Genomic DNA, 15,541 nt, shown 5'->3' with positions numbered 1-15,541 from the left:
TTAAAAAATCAGGGTCTCACTACACTCTCTCTAATATCTCTCACATTATTGGTTCACATAGGCAAGGGTGAGATACGAGTAGGATAGGAGTGAGACACCAAACATTTCTCTAAATAATAACAGATTGACAGTTTGAATGATCAAATCATGACACTTGTCAGTTCGTGGTGCTTCGTAAAAAATTGTTGTTAATTTAAGGGATTAAATAAATACTTAACCCTTTTTTATTATTATTATTTTTTTATTTTTTTAAGGTTTTATGTTGTATGGCTCTTTTTTTTTTTTTAAAAGCATTCAAGCATATCATATTAATAACTCAAATTAGTACGATGCTCAAAAGACACAATATCCAAAATATATGGTGGAGTTTTCTTGAGAATGACATATTCCTCATGTAGCGAAAGAGATTATTTCGCAAGCCGATGAGCCACTTTGTTTCCATCCCGCTTTACATGTGTGACCCACCATTTCTGTAGGAGAAAGTCTGGATCGTAGACCCAGTTACGACTGGGCTACGACGAGGCTGACGTGGCGCCTTGCCACGTCACTCCTGAGAAAACAAAAAAAAAAAAACACAAAAACTGAAAAGCAGCATGGGGGAAAACATTTCCCCCAAATATTTTCGTCATCTCTCTCCTCTCTCTCTCTCTCTCGAGCAGCATGGGGGGAAAACATTTCCCCCAAATATTTTCGTCCTCTCTCTCCTCTCTCTCTCTCTACTCGCCGTTGAAGTTACCAGCGAGTCTCCCTCTCTCTCGCCGTTAAGCTAGATCGGCGCCGGCTTTCGCAGTTGGGGGGAAAACATTTCCCCCAAATATTTTCGTCCTCTCTCTCCTCGCTCTCTCTCTCGCTTGCTCGCCGGCCGTCCCACTCGCCGTTAAGCTAGATCGGCGCCGGCTTTCGGAGTTCAGGCGCATCGGCGGCGTGGTTTTCTGTTCGGCGGCCGGACACCTCCACCGGTATTCTTTCTATCTCTCTCCATTGATCTATGCATGGGTTATGTTATATGGGTATGGATATTTGGTTTGGGTATTTGGTGTTTGGCACTGGGCGTTGCTTTAATATTGGGTGTGAAAATTTACAGCAATAGAGGGGATTTTGTAGATTGGGGGTGATGGTTTGGGATGATGTTGTTAATAGCTAAAATTTTTGCTTGGCTAGGACCGAATAGAGTGGAGAGGAACAATTTTTTTGGGTGTCATTCATTTTGGGGATTTTGGTTGTGGAAGGGCCGAATTGGCCGAATGGGTTTATGGAGTAATATGTTGTTGGTTTTTTTTTTTTTTATTATCTGTTTCGTTTGCTAGAAACTTTTGTTGGGATTGTAATGTTTTATGAGGTTAAGATGTAATTTTGATTTTGCCTTTGCAGGAATCGTCAAATATCCTTAAAGAACCGATTGGAATCGTCAAATATCCTTAAAGAACCGATTTTGATTTGCCTTTGCAAGGTAATTCATTTGTCCTTTTTTGTTTTGTTATTATTGAAGGCAATTTGTACGAGTGCATAATTGAACAATCTTCCTCGTTTGTAATTATTTTCTGGGTTGGATTTTATCACTTTCATCCTTAGGAGGGAACAATAGTGGGTATTCGTCAAAGCGTACCCGGAAGTGTTTTTTTCACTGTTTGTGAGGAATCTTAACCCTTTGGTTAATTTGTTTGAGTTAGACAATTAGTTGTGGTTCTATTTGAATTGGAAAATTGGGTTTTTATGTGAAATCAAGGGCAACTTCTAAGTAGTTGCCTAGTAACTATAAAGTAACTATTTTGAGTTTAACTAGGACGAGCTCTAAGTAGTTTTTTTTTTTTCCCCAAGAGTTCTCTCTGCGTCCCCCCTTCAAAGAAATAAAAAATAAAAAATCATTGAGTTATACAAAAGTATTATGGCTGAAGTGAAATATTTTAGTTATATGACCATAAAAAATGCAGTCGAACTTGTATGGCCACTTAATTAAGTGCATTCCTTCCCTGTAGGATATAAATTTCTTTTGTGATTCTTATTCTTTGCTGTGAATTTATCTTCTATATACGAGATACATTGTAACTAATGAATAACTTGGCTTGCAATTGGTAGTTCATAGCATCTGCACCCACATTGTTACCACCAGAGTATGTCCAAGAATTTCAGAACTGTTTTGATAGAGCTCCTGCAGCTCCTTTTGAAGACATTCAAAGCATTTTGCATTTTGAATATGTTGACTTGACTCCTATTGCTTCAGCCTCGATAGCATAGGTTAATATCTTCTTCCCCCTCTCTTTTGCCTCTTTAAATAATATATTTCTGACTGATTTAGATTAGAATTTACTATGTCTAGGTTCTTGGTGCAAGGCTTAGAGGCTCCCAAGAGGATATATTGGTGGCAGATCTGAATTTTGTTTACATTGTTGCTCGCATATTGGAGTTTTTGAATCCTGAATTCAGCCATCCAAGTGAAGATGAACCAAAGTTAAAACTTAAACAAAGATCAAGGCAAAGTTGCAATGTATTTTGTTGTGTTTCAGCACTGTTTTGTGCTTCTTCTTTTTTTTTTTTTCCCCTTTTTGTTCTTGTAATTTTTCATCTGTAAGGAAGGCAGCAAGGAGCCCAAAATTAATTGCAAGTAGACAGATGTGAATATGTTTAAGATGAAGTCACGGTCATACTTTGTCATTGTTAACTTATTTCTCTTTGTAGTGGATTTTACTTTGAAAGGTGCATGATTTTCATCAATCAACACTGGAAATTGAATCTGTCGGGCCACAAAGAAATTTCAATCAATCATTGCTTCTAGCCATGTTTTATGCATGCAATACATAAAATTTTCATCCACAACATTTGTATGGGTAAGTAAAGGTGTGATCAGTTTTGCTATATCTTGCATAAAAAAAATGGTCCACAGAGTATTTGGTAAGCTTCCTACAATTATGTTGAGAATAAAAGAGAAGAAACAAGAGTGGGGTTGGTCTATACACATTTATATCTCCAAAAAATTGGAAGCAAGAGAATGATTCAAAGTACAACAGAAACCAAATCTCTTTCTTCTTGAGTCTTGACCTCTAAAGAGGTTTTTTTTGCATTTAAACAAAACTATCTTAATTTGCATTTAAGCCAACCACACACCCAAAGCACAACAAAATGAATCATAGCACCATAATTATCAAAATATATATATATATATTCCAACAACTTGCCACATGTGCATGGTGGGATCACCAAAATTACACTTTGATCCCATTTCCTTCATACTAACAAAATTACATTTTGATCCCATCAATAAAGACAAAACACCTAAACACCTAAAATCATCACATGTACATTACAACATGTCAACAAGAAGTACAATATATCATTTACAGGCCAATCGCATGGAATTGATAACATGCATCAAACGATAAATACTTGAGAGCTCATCACCAATAAATGTAGGCAAGCATCGCATATGGTTGAGTATGTTATACACTTGATCGAATATGAGCCGCACATGCACATGCATTGCAATCATCGGGTCTGTTGGGATTATGGCATTAGCTACGTCTGTCATCCAAGCAAGTTTTCGAATTGGGTCGTTATAGATATCACACGCTAATTGCTGCAAAAGAAATAACAGTACTTCTTGGTTCAAAGGGAGAGGAATCATTGACAATAGCCACTGTAGATCAACCTGAAAATAACAAAAAATACCACAAAAGTTCAATACCCTAAACTTGTTTAAACTAAAATTCTCATCCACAACATTTGTATGGGTAAGTAAAGCACATCTAAATGATCATATCACATCTATTCACCTTTTAAATAGCAAATGATCATCTAGTTGCTCCTATATCATGTAAAACATTGAACAAATAACAATGAGAACTAAAATAACTACAAATTCACCTGGGAGCATAGCCAAGACACAATGGACACGTCATTTCTTTGTACAGCTGCAGTGAAAGCCTCCTCATATTTTTGCTCAAATAGCAATCGTGATAACTCATATGTTATATCAATTGGCACTCCAACCTAATGAACATATCCCTTGTAATTAGTACAACCAACATGGAATTCCAACATAAAAGCCAATGAATATGAAATGAGACTATAATACGAAGACCTGATGGAGACCACCCAATGTTTGAGCCACTGTCGATGCTGAAGAGATGAAATCCTGCATAACAAAAAAAAAAAAAAAAAAAATTGTTAAGATCAAGAATCAAGTAATCAGTCATATTTGTGTCCAATAATAATTTTTTGTATACCTGAGTAATTATACTATCTCTTACTATAGGACCATGCTGAGCATTAGTTACTGAAGGCAATGAAATTTCACTTGTAGTCACTTGATCCTGCATTGCTTTAGAGGTCTACAATTTAAAAAATGGTTATGTAAGCGTCTCCATGAAAACACAAGAAATATCTATGTTTTTAAGAAGAGGGGAAAATGTGTGAACCTGCTTTTTCTGTCTATTCTGTTTCGCATTGTTGTCACTCAGTTGATTTTTTTTGTCTTGTGCTTTTTTTTTTGCTTGTGACTTCTTGGCCTCTTTTTCTACTATGGGCACCTTTCTGTTTGTCGGTGGTCTCCCTTTACTATGAACCTTCAAAGGACTAAGTAGCTTATCACTATGCACTGCCAAACCATCATTACTTTCATTAAGTTCATTACCGCTAGAAGATGGCTGGGAAAGCTGACTAGGTTCAAGCCTCAATGCACGGTATTTCTCCTTTAAAATATCAACATTTTTCATCACATCCATGTAATGATCCACATTTTCTGATGTTAGGTCCGCTAATTCATAAAAATTCTTGCACATTGTGTCAAATCTTTGGCCTTTAGGCTTATCACCAACAGAATCATAACTACTCTTAACAAAAGTGTAACTTCGCTTAATATCTTTCCTCCATCTGTCAAGAAAGTATTTTGATGGCAACACTGTAACTTTCCTTGTAAGTAGCACAGAAATGGAATGCTTGCACAAAATGCCTCTTAATTCAAATAATGCACAACTGCACTGCACTTCAATTTTATCTTCATCGAAGTAAACACAAAATGCTACATCTTTAATGTAATTTTCACTAATGACATCAAATTCAGTCACTTGATAGGTAGATATTGCACCTTCTTTTTTAAGATGAGAGTTATTACAAAACATGATTCTCGTAAACTCCTCTTGCACTTCTTTGAACTTTGCATTGGTGTAGATATCTTGAAACTTTTTCTCCAAAGAAATCTTGGTCACACATTTTATCGTGCTATTAAAAGATTTGAAATCAGCACGTTTCTCATTTTCAACCATTCTACTCAAAGCACTATCAAATTTGTCAACAAATTCTTTTAATGTGGTCTTTGAGTGCAAATAATTATCAAAAAATGAGTTCATACTTTCACTCCGCTGCGTAGTAGTCATTCCCGCCCAAAACGTATCTTTCATATATGCCGGCACCCAAAAAGTCCGCTCACTATATAACCCATGCAGCCATGCATTATCATGCAGTTGAAAACACTCAAGTAGACTCTGCCAGTTTTCCTCGAATTCATCACATGTTTGAGAATCATACACACAAGCTAGTAGGGCACTCTTAATGTCACTGTATTCAGCATGAGCTCCAAACTTTTCTGGGAGTTTTCTCAAAATGTGCCATAGACAAAATCTATGTCGAGTGTTTGGAAAAACTTTTGCAATTGCATTTTTCATAGCCCTATCCTGATCTGTCATAATTGCACTTGGAGCACGGCCATTCATGCACCCCAACCAAGTCTCAAACAACCAAACAAATGTTTTTGTATCCTCGGTTGATATTAGTCCTGCCCCTAAAAGTATTGACTGACCATGATGATTTACTCCTACAAAAGGAGCAAATGGCATGTCGTATCTATTAGTCAAATACGTTGTGTCAAACGTAATGACATCCCCAAAATATTCATACGCTGCCCTACACCGTGCATCGGCCCAAAACACATTTCGCAACCTACATTCATCATCTATATCCATCACATAAAAGAAGCCATCATCTTGCTTTTGCATTCTATTAAAATAATCACGAAGTGCTTCAGCGCCTCCTTTGCCAAGCTGAAGATCTCTTGCCTTGTCAATAAAATTCCGGCAATCTTTCTCTCCAAAGGCAAGATTCTCATACCCCCCCATTTCAACAACCAATGTGTTAAAATTCTTACATGGACGTATCCCAGCTCTATCATTTAATTCAAGCCTTCTTTTCGCAGCAAAATCTATATTCTTATTGCATCTAAAAAACCTTACTTTGCTTGGGCTTAAACTATGATTATGCTCAACCACAACTGTAGTCAGAAACCACTTTCCATCAACAGCCCGCTGTGCATTGATCTTTGCCTTACACCCTGTTTTAATTGTTGGATTTGGCTTTATAGCATTTGATGATGTGCTGCTTTCTGTCGTGCCTTGACGAGCACATGCCAGGGTGATGTATTTTGTACTACCATCTTTGCTCTTTTTCTTGCCTCTTTTTACCACACCAAAACCCACTTGCTTAGCATATGTCCTATAATATAAGCAAACTTCTTCTTCCGAACTAAACACCATTAACTCCTTGGGTTCTTCAACTTTTTCATCCCCATCTATAATCTTGTATTGTGTGTCAGTGTCCTCCTTATCATCCATCTCTAAATCACATACATTTAGATTTCCATCTATATATATAAAAAAATAATGATAAGAATAAGAATACAAAGTTTAGAAGAAACAATTAACGAATGAAACAATAAATCATACAATCACCGAGCCGAAGTAAAATTAAAAAGCAAACAAAAGTTTATAGCCTAACCAATTTGAGGGTCATCTTGGTGGGTCAAAGCAACATCATTTGGAATCTGTGTAAAAAGATAATCATCTTCGCCCTCAATCGCCAAGTGTGAGCTTGAAAAGTCCATTCAGGAAGAGTTGGCTACAATAAGTAGCTAAAAACACAAAAGATAGAGTGAGTTTTAATCAAAATGGGTGCCAACATTTGGATTCAATGTAGAAAGTTAAAGAGAACCTAACACAATAATCAATTGCCTTATAGAAAGAAAGAAAAAAATAAAACATCAAATAATTAATTTTATACAAGACCATCAGACTGTACCTAGTCAAGTGCAACTAAAAACAAACCATAGAAACATTTTTCTTTCCTTTTACATCTTTCCCATTCAATAGAAAGCTACAGCGCACACACACACACAAAAAAAAAAATAAAAAAAAAAATAAAAAAATAAAAATAAAAATAAAATTATCATTAAGTTCATTCCTAGGATTAAAGATTGAAGAATTATCCCCTTGCTTATAGATACTTAACACTTTCACAGCACAAATAATTGTTTAACATCACAAAGAATTATGCTTGGTGAAACACTCTTATTAACTAATTTAATCAATGTTTATACTAAAGTGAGCTATTGAATACACAACCTAAATCAAGCACCAAAACCAACAAATCCATGCAAAACCAACAAAAAAAAAGTGAGCTATTGAATACACAACCTAAATCAAGCACCAAAACCAACAAATCCATGCAAAACCAACAAAAAAAAAAATACTGAAAAAAAAAACAGACCGGTGGGTGACCGGTGTCCACTGGGTGTTGCTTGAGAGAAGGAAATTTTGGCTGGAACTGAGAGACTTGCGACTGAGTTGGTAATGTTTGGGGAAGAGAAAGGGCAAGTGAGAGTCTGTGATTTACTCGCTAGAAAGGGCAAGAGAGAGTCTGTGATTTACTCGCTAGACAAGCAACCCAGCGAGTTCAGTTTGGTGGCCTGCTTGACGGACGGTGGCGGTGGGCAGAGCTGTGGGCGGCGGTAGGCAGAACCGTGGGCGGCGGTGGGCAGAGCCGTGGGTTTGGGTTGAGAGATTTTGAAAGTTTTAGGGCAAAATTTTTTTGAAATGGGGGAAAATTGGAGAATGGCGGCCTACTCGACGGACGGTAGCGGTGGGCAGAGCTGTGGGCGGCGGTAGGCAGAGCCGTGGGTGGCGGTGGGCGGCGGTGGGCAGAGCCGTGGGTTTGGGTTGAGAGATTTATTTTTCTGAAATGGGGGAAAATTGGAGAATGGCGGTGCTCGACGGACGGTGGCAGTGGGCAGAGCTGTGGGCGGCGGTTGGCAGACCAGTGGGCGGAGCTGTGGGTTTGGGTTGAGAGATTTTGAAATGGGGGGAAATTGGACGGAAATGGGGGAAATTGGACGGAAATGGACGGAAATGGGGGGGGAGAATGGATGGACAGGTTTTCAGCAAATTTTGTTTTTTTATTTTTTATTTTTTTATTTTTTTTTTTTTTTTTTTATTTTTTCCTCTCGCTGATGTGGCACCTTGCCACGTCAGCCCGATCGTAGCCCGGTCGTAACCGGGTCTACGAAATAGCAGCCCTCTTTCTGTAGGCACCGTAATGCACCATGAGTATCATCAATAATAGTTCCATACATACTCCAATTCATGACATCTCTTTGTAATGTCTACAATACCTGAAGAGCATTTCCTTTCAATTCTATCATTTGCAAGCTCAATTCTCGGCAAAAGATGGCAGCCTTTAAGGTTGCCAACGCCATAGCGAGAATTAGGTCTATGATAAAAAAAAAAAAAAAAAAAATGGGAGCAAATTAATAATGTGCACATTCCTTCTTTTATTTTTATTTTTATAAGTAAGCATATTTTCTTGTAGATTTCGTCACAAATCTCTTTAGAGGTAAGTAAATCAAAGGCTTGTTTTGTTCTTAGGGGTAACATGAGAATGTTACCCACACGCGCCAGAGAAGCGCGTAACGTTGTTTTTCCGACAGATGTTTTAGTCTATCTGCCCATCTGCTGTTGTACTTGTATACGTACAAGTATGCATATGTATGGTAAGATTTTGACGGATGGTATGAGTAGTGTGTTATGTGGGCCAGACTCGTCAGTTTCATCTACGGTCCAATAAGCTTCAAGATTCCACCTCGGTCGGTCCAATAAGCTTCAAGATTCCACCTCGGTGAAAACCATATTTGGGCCCAAATTACTGAATCAGTTTGGCAAAACCTACTTGGTGTACGCATAGATTCCCATTTTTATTTGTTTTCTTGTTCTTGTTTCTTTCTTTTTACCTGATTTTAGGATCCCTTGATAAGCTTTATGTAATAGGGTGTGCCCTACTTCTTGAATGGTCCATGCACCATGTTAGAACAAATTAATGATCGCGTGCCACGGTAACAACCGAAAGTATCTGTAAAGAAAGAAGAATTTAATAAAAGAGTTTGTCGAAATAAGTTGAAAAGGGACGGCTTTAATGTTTAAGTCAATGTAAATCGAAGAGAATAATCTTTAAAAAAACAAAGGTAGTGTGCAAAGAAATCAGACAAAAATTCATTTTTACCTGATGTCTGCCATTCGTTATAGCAGATCTTGTAGTAATTGTCTACCACGTGTTATGTCTTCATTGAAGATTTCCTTGTTGCAAATATTTCATAGATCCCACCACCCCTATAGTGCAATTCCCTCATGCCGGGAATTATAGGAGCGGTTGGTAATGTGGCAAAAAGAGAGGATTCAATGTGGTGCCATGCAGTTGTTCTTGGATTGATGGGCCATGTATTAAGTCCACATGCCCAACACACCATATCTTTTAGATCTACATCTTAGTTAATGGGATTGGTTTATACCTTTGGTGTTTGGCTCATAATTTTTAAGATTGTTAATTTTATTTCATTCCTTCAAAAATCTACATGTAATGTGAGAGTATAACTACAAAAATAAGGTTCAGTTTGGAGGAAATTTTTTCAATTCAATCTATTAGGTTGACATGTTTTCAGAGCATGTGGCTCGCACATGAATTTTTAATAGGATCAACATAGAGCATATGATTCTCACATGCATTTTGAAATAATAATGCTATAGGTATTCTCATTTCACTCTCTCTTCTAGTGAGGACCACTCGATCTCCATACGGTGGTTGAGACCACCATTTCATACGCCGTGGGTAGTCTCACCTCCAAAGTTTGGTTGGGGTGATTGGGCAATTTTATTAGGATGATGTGGCAATGCCACATTGCCCTGCCATGTCAAGAAGTATATATAGGAGGTAGGGTAAAAAAAGAGTGTCTCCAACAACTTTCTTTTTAAACATGCATTTGAGAACCATTTGCTCTGAAAACATGTCAATTTAATCGACTGAGTTTTAAGAATTTATTCCAACCCAATTTGAATAAAAACTTTATCCTAACTACAATCTAATAACTTTTTAAGGAAAAAAAAAAAAAGAAAAAAAAAAGAAAAGAAAAAAGAGAGAGAGAAGTTCAAACCTCATATCATATGAGGTTATGTTGCAAACATAGAATTTGAATTTATGGTATTGGTTTGAACATGTATAATTATGAGTAGTTCCCTCATAATATATGGCCTAAACTTGGTGAATCAAAGACCATACATTTCAGCAGTGGATGTGGAGGGGTGTTGATTGAGAATTATAGAGTTGTAGCCTTTTAGCTAGAGATAATAAAATAATGGAATATTATAAACTTAATTTGTTCCATCATGATGTCTTGTATCATGCCCACCTTTACGTATTGATAACAATGGGTGCTGAATCAGACTAATATTTTATTAATTATAAACCTTTTTTTTTTTAAGACATGAGGATGAATATATCTTGCACTAGATGCTGTCTGTTTATCATTATTCTTATTTTTCATGAAGTCTCAACCCTCTAGTGTTCAACAATTTTGTTGTCTTGCATTCAATTACATCAAAGGAAGGTCAAGCTGTACAAAATAGAAATTATAATAATTAAAAAAGTGGCCTAAATAATTAAAATTGAAATAGTGCTCGTCTAGTCCCAATCGGTCTATTCCAGTGAGGCCCTCGTCTTGTAGCAAGGGAAAATGACTAGATTATCACATAATATTTAAAAGCACTCTTAAATTTTAGAGTTGATGCAGACATTTACTTTTTATCATATTCATATATTATTTATCTCAAAGTTTAAATTGAAGAAAGTGTGGTTCTGTTTGGTATTTTTTTTTTCTTTCTAATATTATCAAACAAAATATATATATTTAATTATTTAATTAATATTTTAATGTGTATATATATAAATAAAAGTATGAAAGTTAGAACAAAAATGCTGCAATTGACATATATAGATTATAAAAGTATTAATTATTCGCTCACGTGTAGACTCAAACCCCCTTTTAATAGGTGAGACATAACACGTAAAATATTTAATTAAAATGAGAAGTAAATGACGGAATCAATGTTTGAACTTAATATCTTTGGCTTTGATATCATGTTAAATCACCACTTGTCATAAAAGCTTAAGCTTATAGGAATAGGTAAATTTAATTATTTAATCAATACTTTAACAATTTTGACCGTTTCTAGGTATCGAAACGCTTGAAAAATGCTACTTATGAAAAATGTGACATGGTATCTGAAAGAAAAGATAAACACATAGGAAAAATAAAGATAACAATGAAAATAATAAAATGGAGATAAGATAATTTTACGTTGTTCGGTCAATGATTTACATTCACAGAGTAAAGCTTAAAGGGCTACATTATTGCTCTTATTACTTGATTGATTTACAATATAGAATACTCTTATTTATAGGAGAATTGAGATAGGTAAAGATGATAATCAAATTTGATTGATTTGATTACCATCAAACCTAATGACAATCAACATTATAAATGAAAGTACCATAATATAAAATGTACAATATCAATATAATATATTTTCTAACATAATATAAAAGTTTATGGGCCTTACTCACTTTTAAAAGACACATTGAGGGATGATGGATGTTTATGCCTTTTAAAGTGCCCAAGTCATATAGCTCTTGGCAATATGGGACACTTTAACATACCCCCTCACGTGTGGCAATTTTTTGCCAAACACGTACGTGTTCAACATCGGGAGGAAAATGCCATCATCTTCCAAGGAACCCGCTCTGATACCATATAAAAGTTCATGAGCCTTATACTCACTCTCAAAAGACACATTGAAAGAGAATGGATGTCAATGTTTTATAAAATGCCTCAGTCATATAATTCGTGGCGATGTGGAACACTTTAACAATATCAAGATAGTCAGAAAGAATTTCTCTCTCCAAAAGATTTGCTCTTCACTTTTACAAAGACGTTTATTTTTCGTAAAATTAAAATATAATTTTTTATTCAAAATTTTTTTAAAACATAGAAAGCAAGGACCTCATAAAAATATATTCAATTATCACCTATATTATATCACATTTTTAATAAGTAATATTTTTCTAAACATTTCAATAACGGCCAAAATTAAGTAATTTAAAAAAGCTACAATTTATTTGAAATGGTAAAAGATTCTTAATCGTTTCCTATGACACATGAGGCTCGGTCAAATCTAAAGCCACCCTAAAAACACGAGATTAAACAATTTTTTTATTTTTAAAATTGACGTGGCAATGCCACATCGTACGACCACGTCAGCCGAAGGTATGGCTAGCATTAGTGTTCCCAAAAACAGACGGAGTTGGTCTATACCCGTGGGCAGTCCTTGTCCTAACGGGATAGGTGTGGTTGGGGTGTCAGCTGTCAAAAGCTAGCGTAGTCAATAAACAAATAAAACAAATATAAATAAATAAATCAATAAAATAAAGAGATGAATATATATCCACTATGTCAATAGAATGGCCTTCGATCACTTCTTCCTTCCTTGTGAACCGGCCAGCAGCACTAGGCTCTTTGCGTGCCACGTCGACGCCCACATTCTTTTTGCACAAGGGTCCCATTTTGACGTGGACAAAAAAAAAAAAAAGCTTCTATGATCTCCAAACTTCTAACGATTATGGACAATAATTCCTGTGTGCCTGCTTTTATGGACCTTAATTAACACTTCCAACTTCCAACTTCCAACCCAATCTACAAACCGGATTATATTACCTAAAAGGCCAACCAATCAAGTTGGCCCAATTGGGCTTCAGATTTGCTAGTGCCAAAGTGGTCCATGGTCCACCTCTTTTAAAGATGGGCCGGCTCCTTCCCACTTATTTTTCAAGTGCTATTCAATTTGGATTCAAGATCCAGATATTGCGGTGCAATAGTTTATATTTGATTAGCTCGTTTTAAATGAACGGTCTAAATCTCAACAATACATAAGAAAGAGAAATAAGGAATGGAATGATGTGCAAAAATGCCAAAAAATGATTGTTGGAGTACTAGTCAAACCACCCATTTTAGCCACTAGAGTAATTTGAGGGTAGTCGAACCATTACCAGTGGTCAAAGGGAAAGGGGGGAGGGGGGAGGGAGGGTGTTCGGCACCCCAACAACCGCCCTTCTTTCTTTTCTTGTGTCAAGCCATACATGGCTACAAATTTTGATATGAATACTCATTATGATTAATGTTGATCATATTTTTATCATTTTTTGAGTTTGGCTTGACTCAAATAAAATATTCACTGGAGATTTTTTATGCAAAAATAACTTGTCAAAATTGCAAGATTGTTGGAAAATTCTAGTTCTTTTTTTTCAATTATTGAGACAATCATGACCATTTATTTTTGGACATAAAAATCCTCTAATGATTTTTTTTTTTCATTGCAAGAGAATTTCAATTAGGGGATTCACGCATTCGGTTAGGGTTCTCTCATATCTTTGACACCTCTCTCTCTCTCTCTCTCTCAGAGAGATAAACACAGTGTTTTCCTCGTATGGCACGCATGTGTAGAGGTGGAATTAGCATTTGTAATTTGGGGGGGTGGGGTAAAATTAAAAAATAAATTTTTTGTTTTTTTTTTTGGGGGGGGGGGGGGAGGGGGGGGGGGGGCGTAAATTCTTTTGGGAAAAACAGTAAAAACACATGTAGCTCTGCCCCTACACATGTGTTGAAAAATGGACCTCTCTAACAAATTGATGGGGATGTCTCTTCTATTTTTTTTTATTTGTTTTTTTAGGCATCCAATAAGTGAGGGTAGGATAAATTAAGCATAAAAAAGTGGTGAGAATAGGATCCACTCGCCTAAATTAGAAGAAATAAATTAAAAAGAACAATTAGTATATATAATAGATCAAGAAAAATGAGGACATTTGACTTATGAGAATTGAAGCTATGTGCAATGACCATGGAATTATAATTATATTTTTGTCACATAAGCCCTAGATGGTTCAATAGTTTGGTCAATGAAATCGATTTTGATAGATTAAATATATGTAACAAACTACGATGTTGAGTGGGGGTCTGTCGAAGGAATCCGACAATAGAAAATAACAATAAAAACAAATTTAGTAATACTAACAGGAAGGAGCCAATATTGATGAAAACGTTCTATATATATTTATATATATGAATTTGACTCCGAGCCCCATAATCTTTGAATTGCACATTTTGGGCGACGATAAGAGATATGTCATATTAAGGTTCGGGACCAAGTCTAGGTCAAACCATGGCCAGTTCACGAACAAAAATAGTTGGATCGGAGTAGTACAATTATTTTTACTGTAATTTTCTTATAAATATACGTGTCAGTTAATTAACATGAGTATTACGGGTACAATATCGGTGAAGAAATTAAACAATAAAATTTGCCGAATAAATTTAATTGTTTTGTACATGATGTGACAGTTTACACGAGTGCTACGTAGATTGTCACGTAAATTAATTATAAAATAGTTATAATAAAAATTGTTGGACTCTTAATAGAACTGGTTTACGAAACCCTATTTTGAAATCTAATTTCTTTCTTTGAGTCCACACAATTTTGATTTGTAATTCTTAGTATTGATAAAACGGTACTGTTCAAGCTTCACAAATTAAATTTCATTGACGCCCGGCCTGATCGTTAATTAGAACATGTATCACAGAAATGAAGAACATGGTTTATATTAGCTAGATTAATTAGCTGCCACAGAATAATTATTGGTATTTGGCCAGGAAGTTTTAAGATATATAGTAACTAAGAAAATATTTGGGGTGCTATACTCTAAATTCTTTACAAATTTAGTACTTGACAATCCACAAGATTGCTGTGAAAAAATTAATTAATAAAATTTTAACAAATAAATTTAATTATCTAGTAATTGATGTGATAAGCATCACGTGAACAATCACGTTAATTTGCAAAGAATTTGTAGTAAAAATTATAATATCCAAATAGCAATAACTCGATCGATTTAGTGATCTTATGATGAAACTAGAGTTGATATTTAGGTTGGAAGATGCTTCACTCAATGGTTGAATTACTATAATAATCATTATCAGCTGATTCAATAAGTGTAATTTTGAAATTAGTAGGTGGTTTAGCACAAAAGAAAAAGAAAAAAGGAAATAGGTTGTTGGTGGCTATTCTAATAAGGTTATGTGACCGCGCCTAAGAGTCCGTTTGAGAGTAAAATATAAAACCTTTTTTCATTGTTTTAAAAATACACTTTGACCTTTAAAATTACAATTTAATCTTTAAAATTGTACGTTTTGAAAAATACATTTCATTGCTTATGATTTGAAAACACAAATTGTTTTACATTTTTAAATCGCTTTTTTTTTTAAAAAAAATAAAAATAAAATACATTCTCAAACAATACATTTTATGTGATTTGTTTTAAAATCACAGTGCTAAACGCACTCTAATTA

The 15,541-nt window shown here is 35.3% G+C and overlaps 1 protein-coding gene and 1 long non-coding RNA gene across 2 annotated transcripts; one reads left to right on the top strand and one right to left on the bottom strand.

The window, feature by feature from the left end:
* Nucleotides 1–624: 624 nt before the first annotated feature.
* On the top strand, nt 625–2,632 carry LOC133872214 (uncharacterized). The gene is made up of 4 exons (XR_009900993.1): nt 625–959; nt 1,372–1,450; nt 2,077–2,235; nt 2,318–2,632. It is a non-coding gene; the product is annotated as an uncharacterized LOC133872214 (long non-coding RNA).
* Nucleotides 2,633–3,328: 696 nt separating this feature from the next.
* Nucleotides 3,329–6,533, bottom strand: LOC133873420 (protein FAR1-RELATED SEQUENCE 4-like). Its single transcript, XM_062311126.1, has 5 exons — nt 4,524–6,533; nt 4,221–4,325; nt 4,076–4,129; nt 3,859–3,984; nt 3,329–3,643 (listed from the first exon to the last, which is right to left on the bottom strand). Exons 1-5 carry the CDS (start codon nt 6,519–6,521, stop codon nt 3,329–3,331), a joined length of 2,598 nt encoding a protein of 865 aa, XP_062167110.1. The 5' UTR covers nt 6,522–6,533.
* Nucleotides 6,534–15,541: the final 9,008 nt, after the last annotated feature.

The sequence above is a fragment of the Alnus glutinosa genome, chromosome 7 (genome assembly GCF_958979055.1).
Source record: "Alnus glutinosa chromosome 7, dhAlnGlut1.1, whole genome shotgun sequence".
NCBI classification, from domain to species: Eukaryota; Viridiplantae; Streptophyta; class Magnoliopsida; order Fagales; family Betulaceae; genus Alnus; species Alnus glutinosa.
The sequence above is the reverse complement of the archived record's forward strand: the minus strand, read 5'-3'. Positions and strand labels throughout refer to the sequence as shown.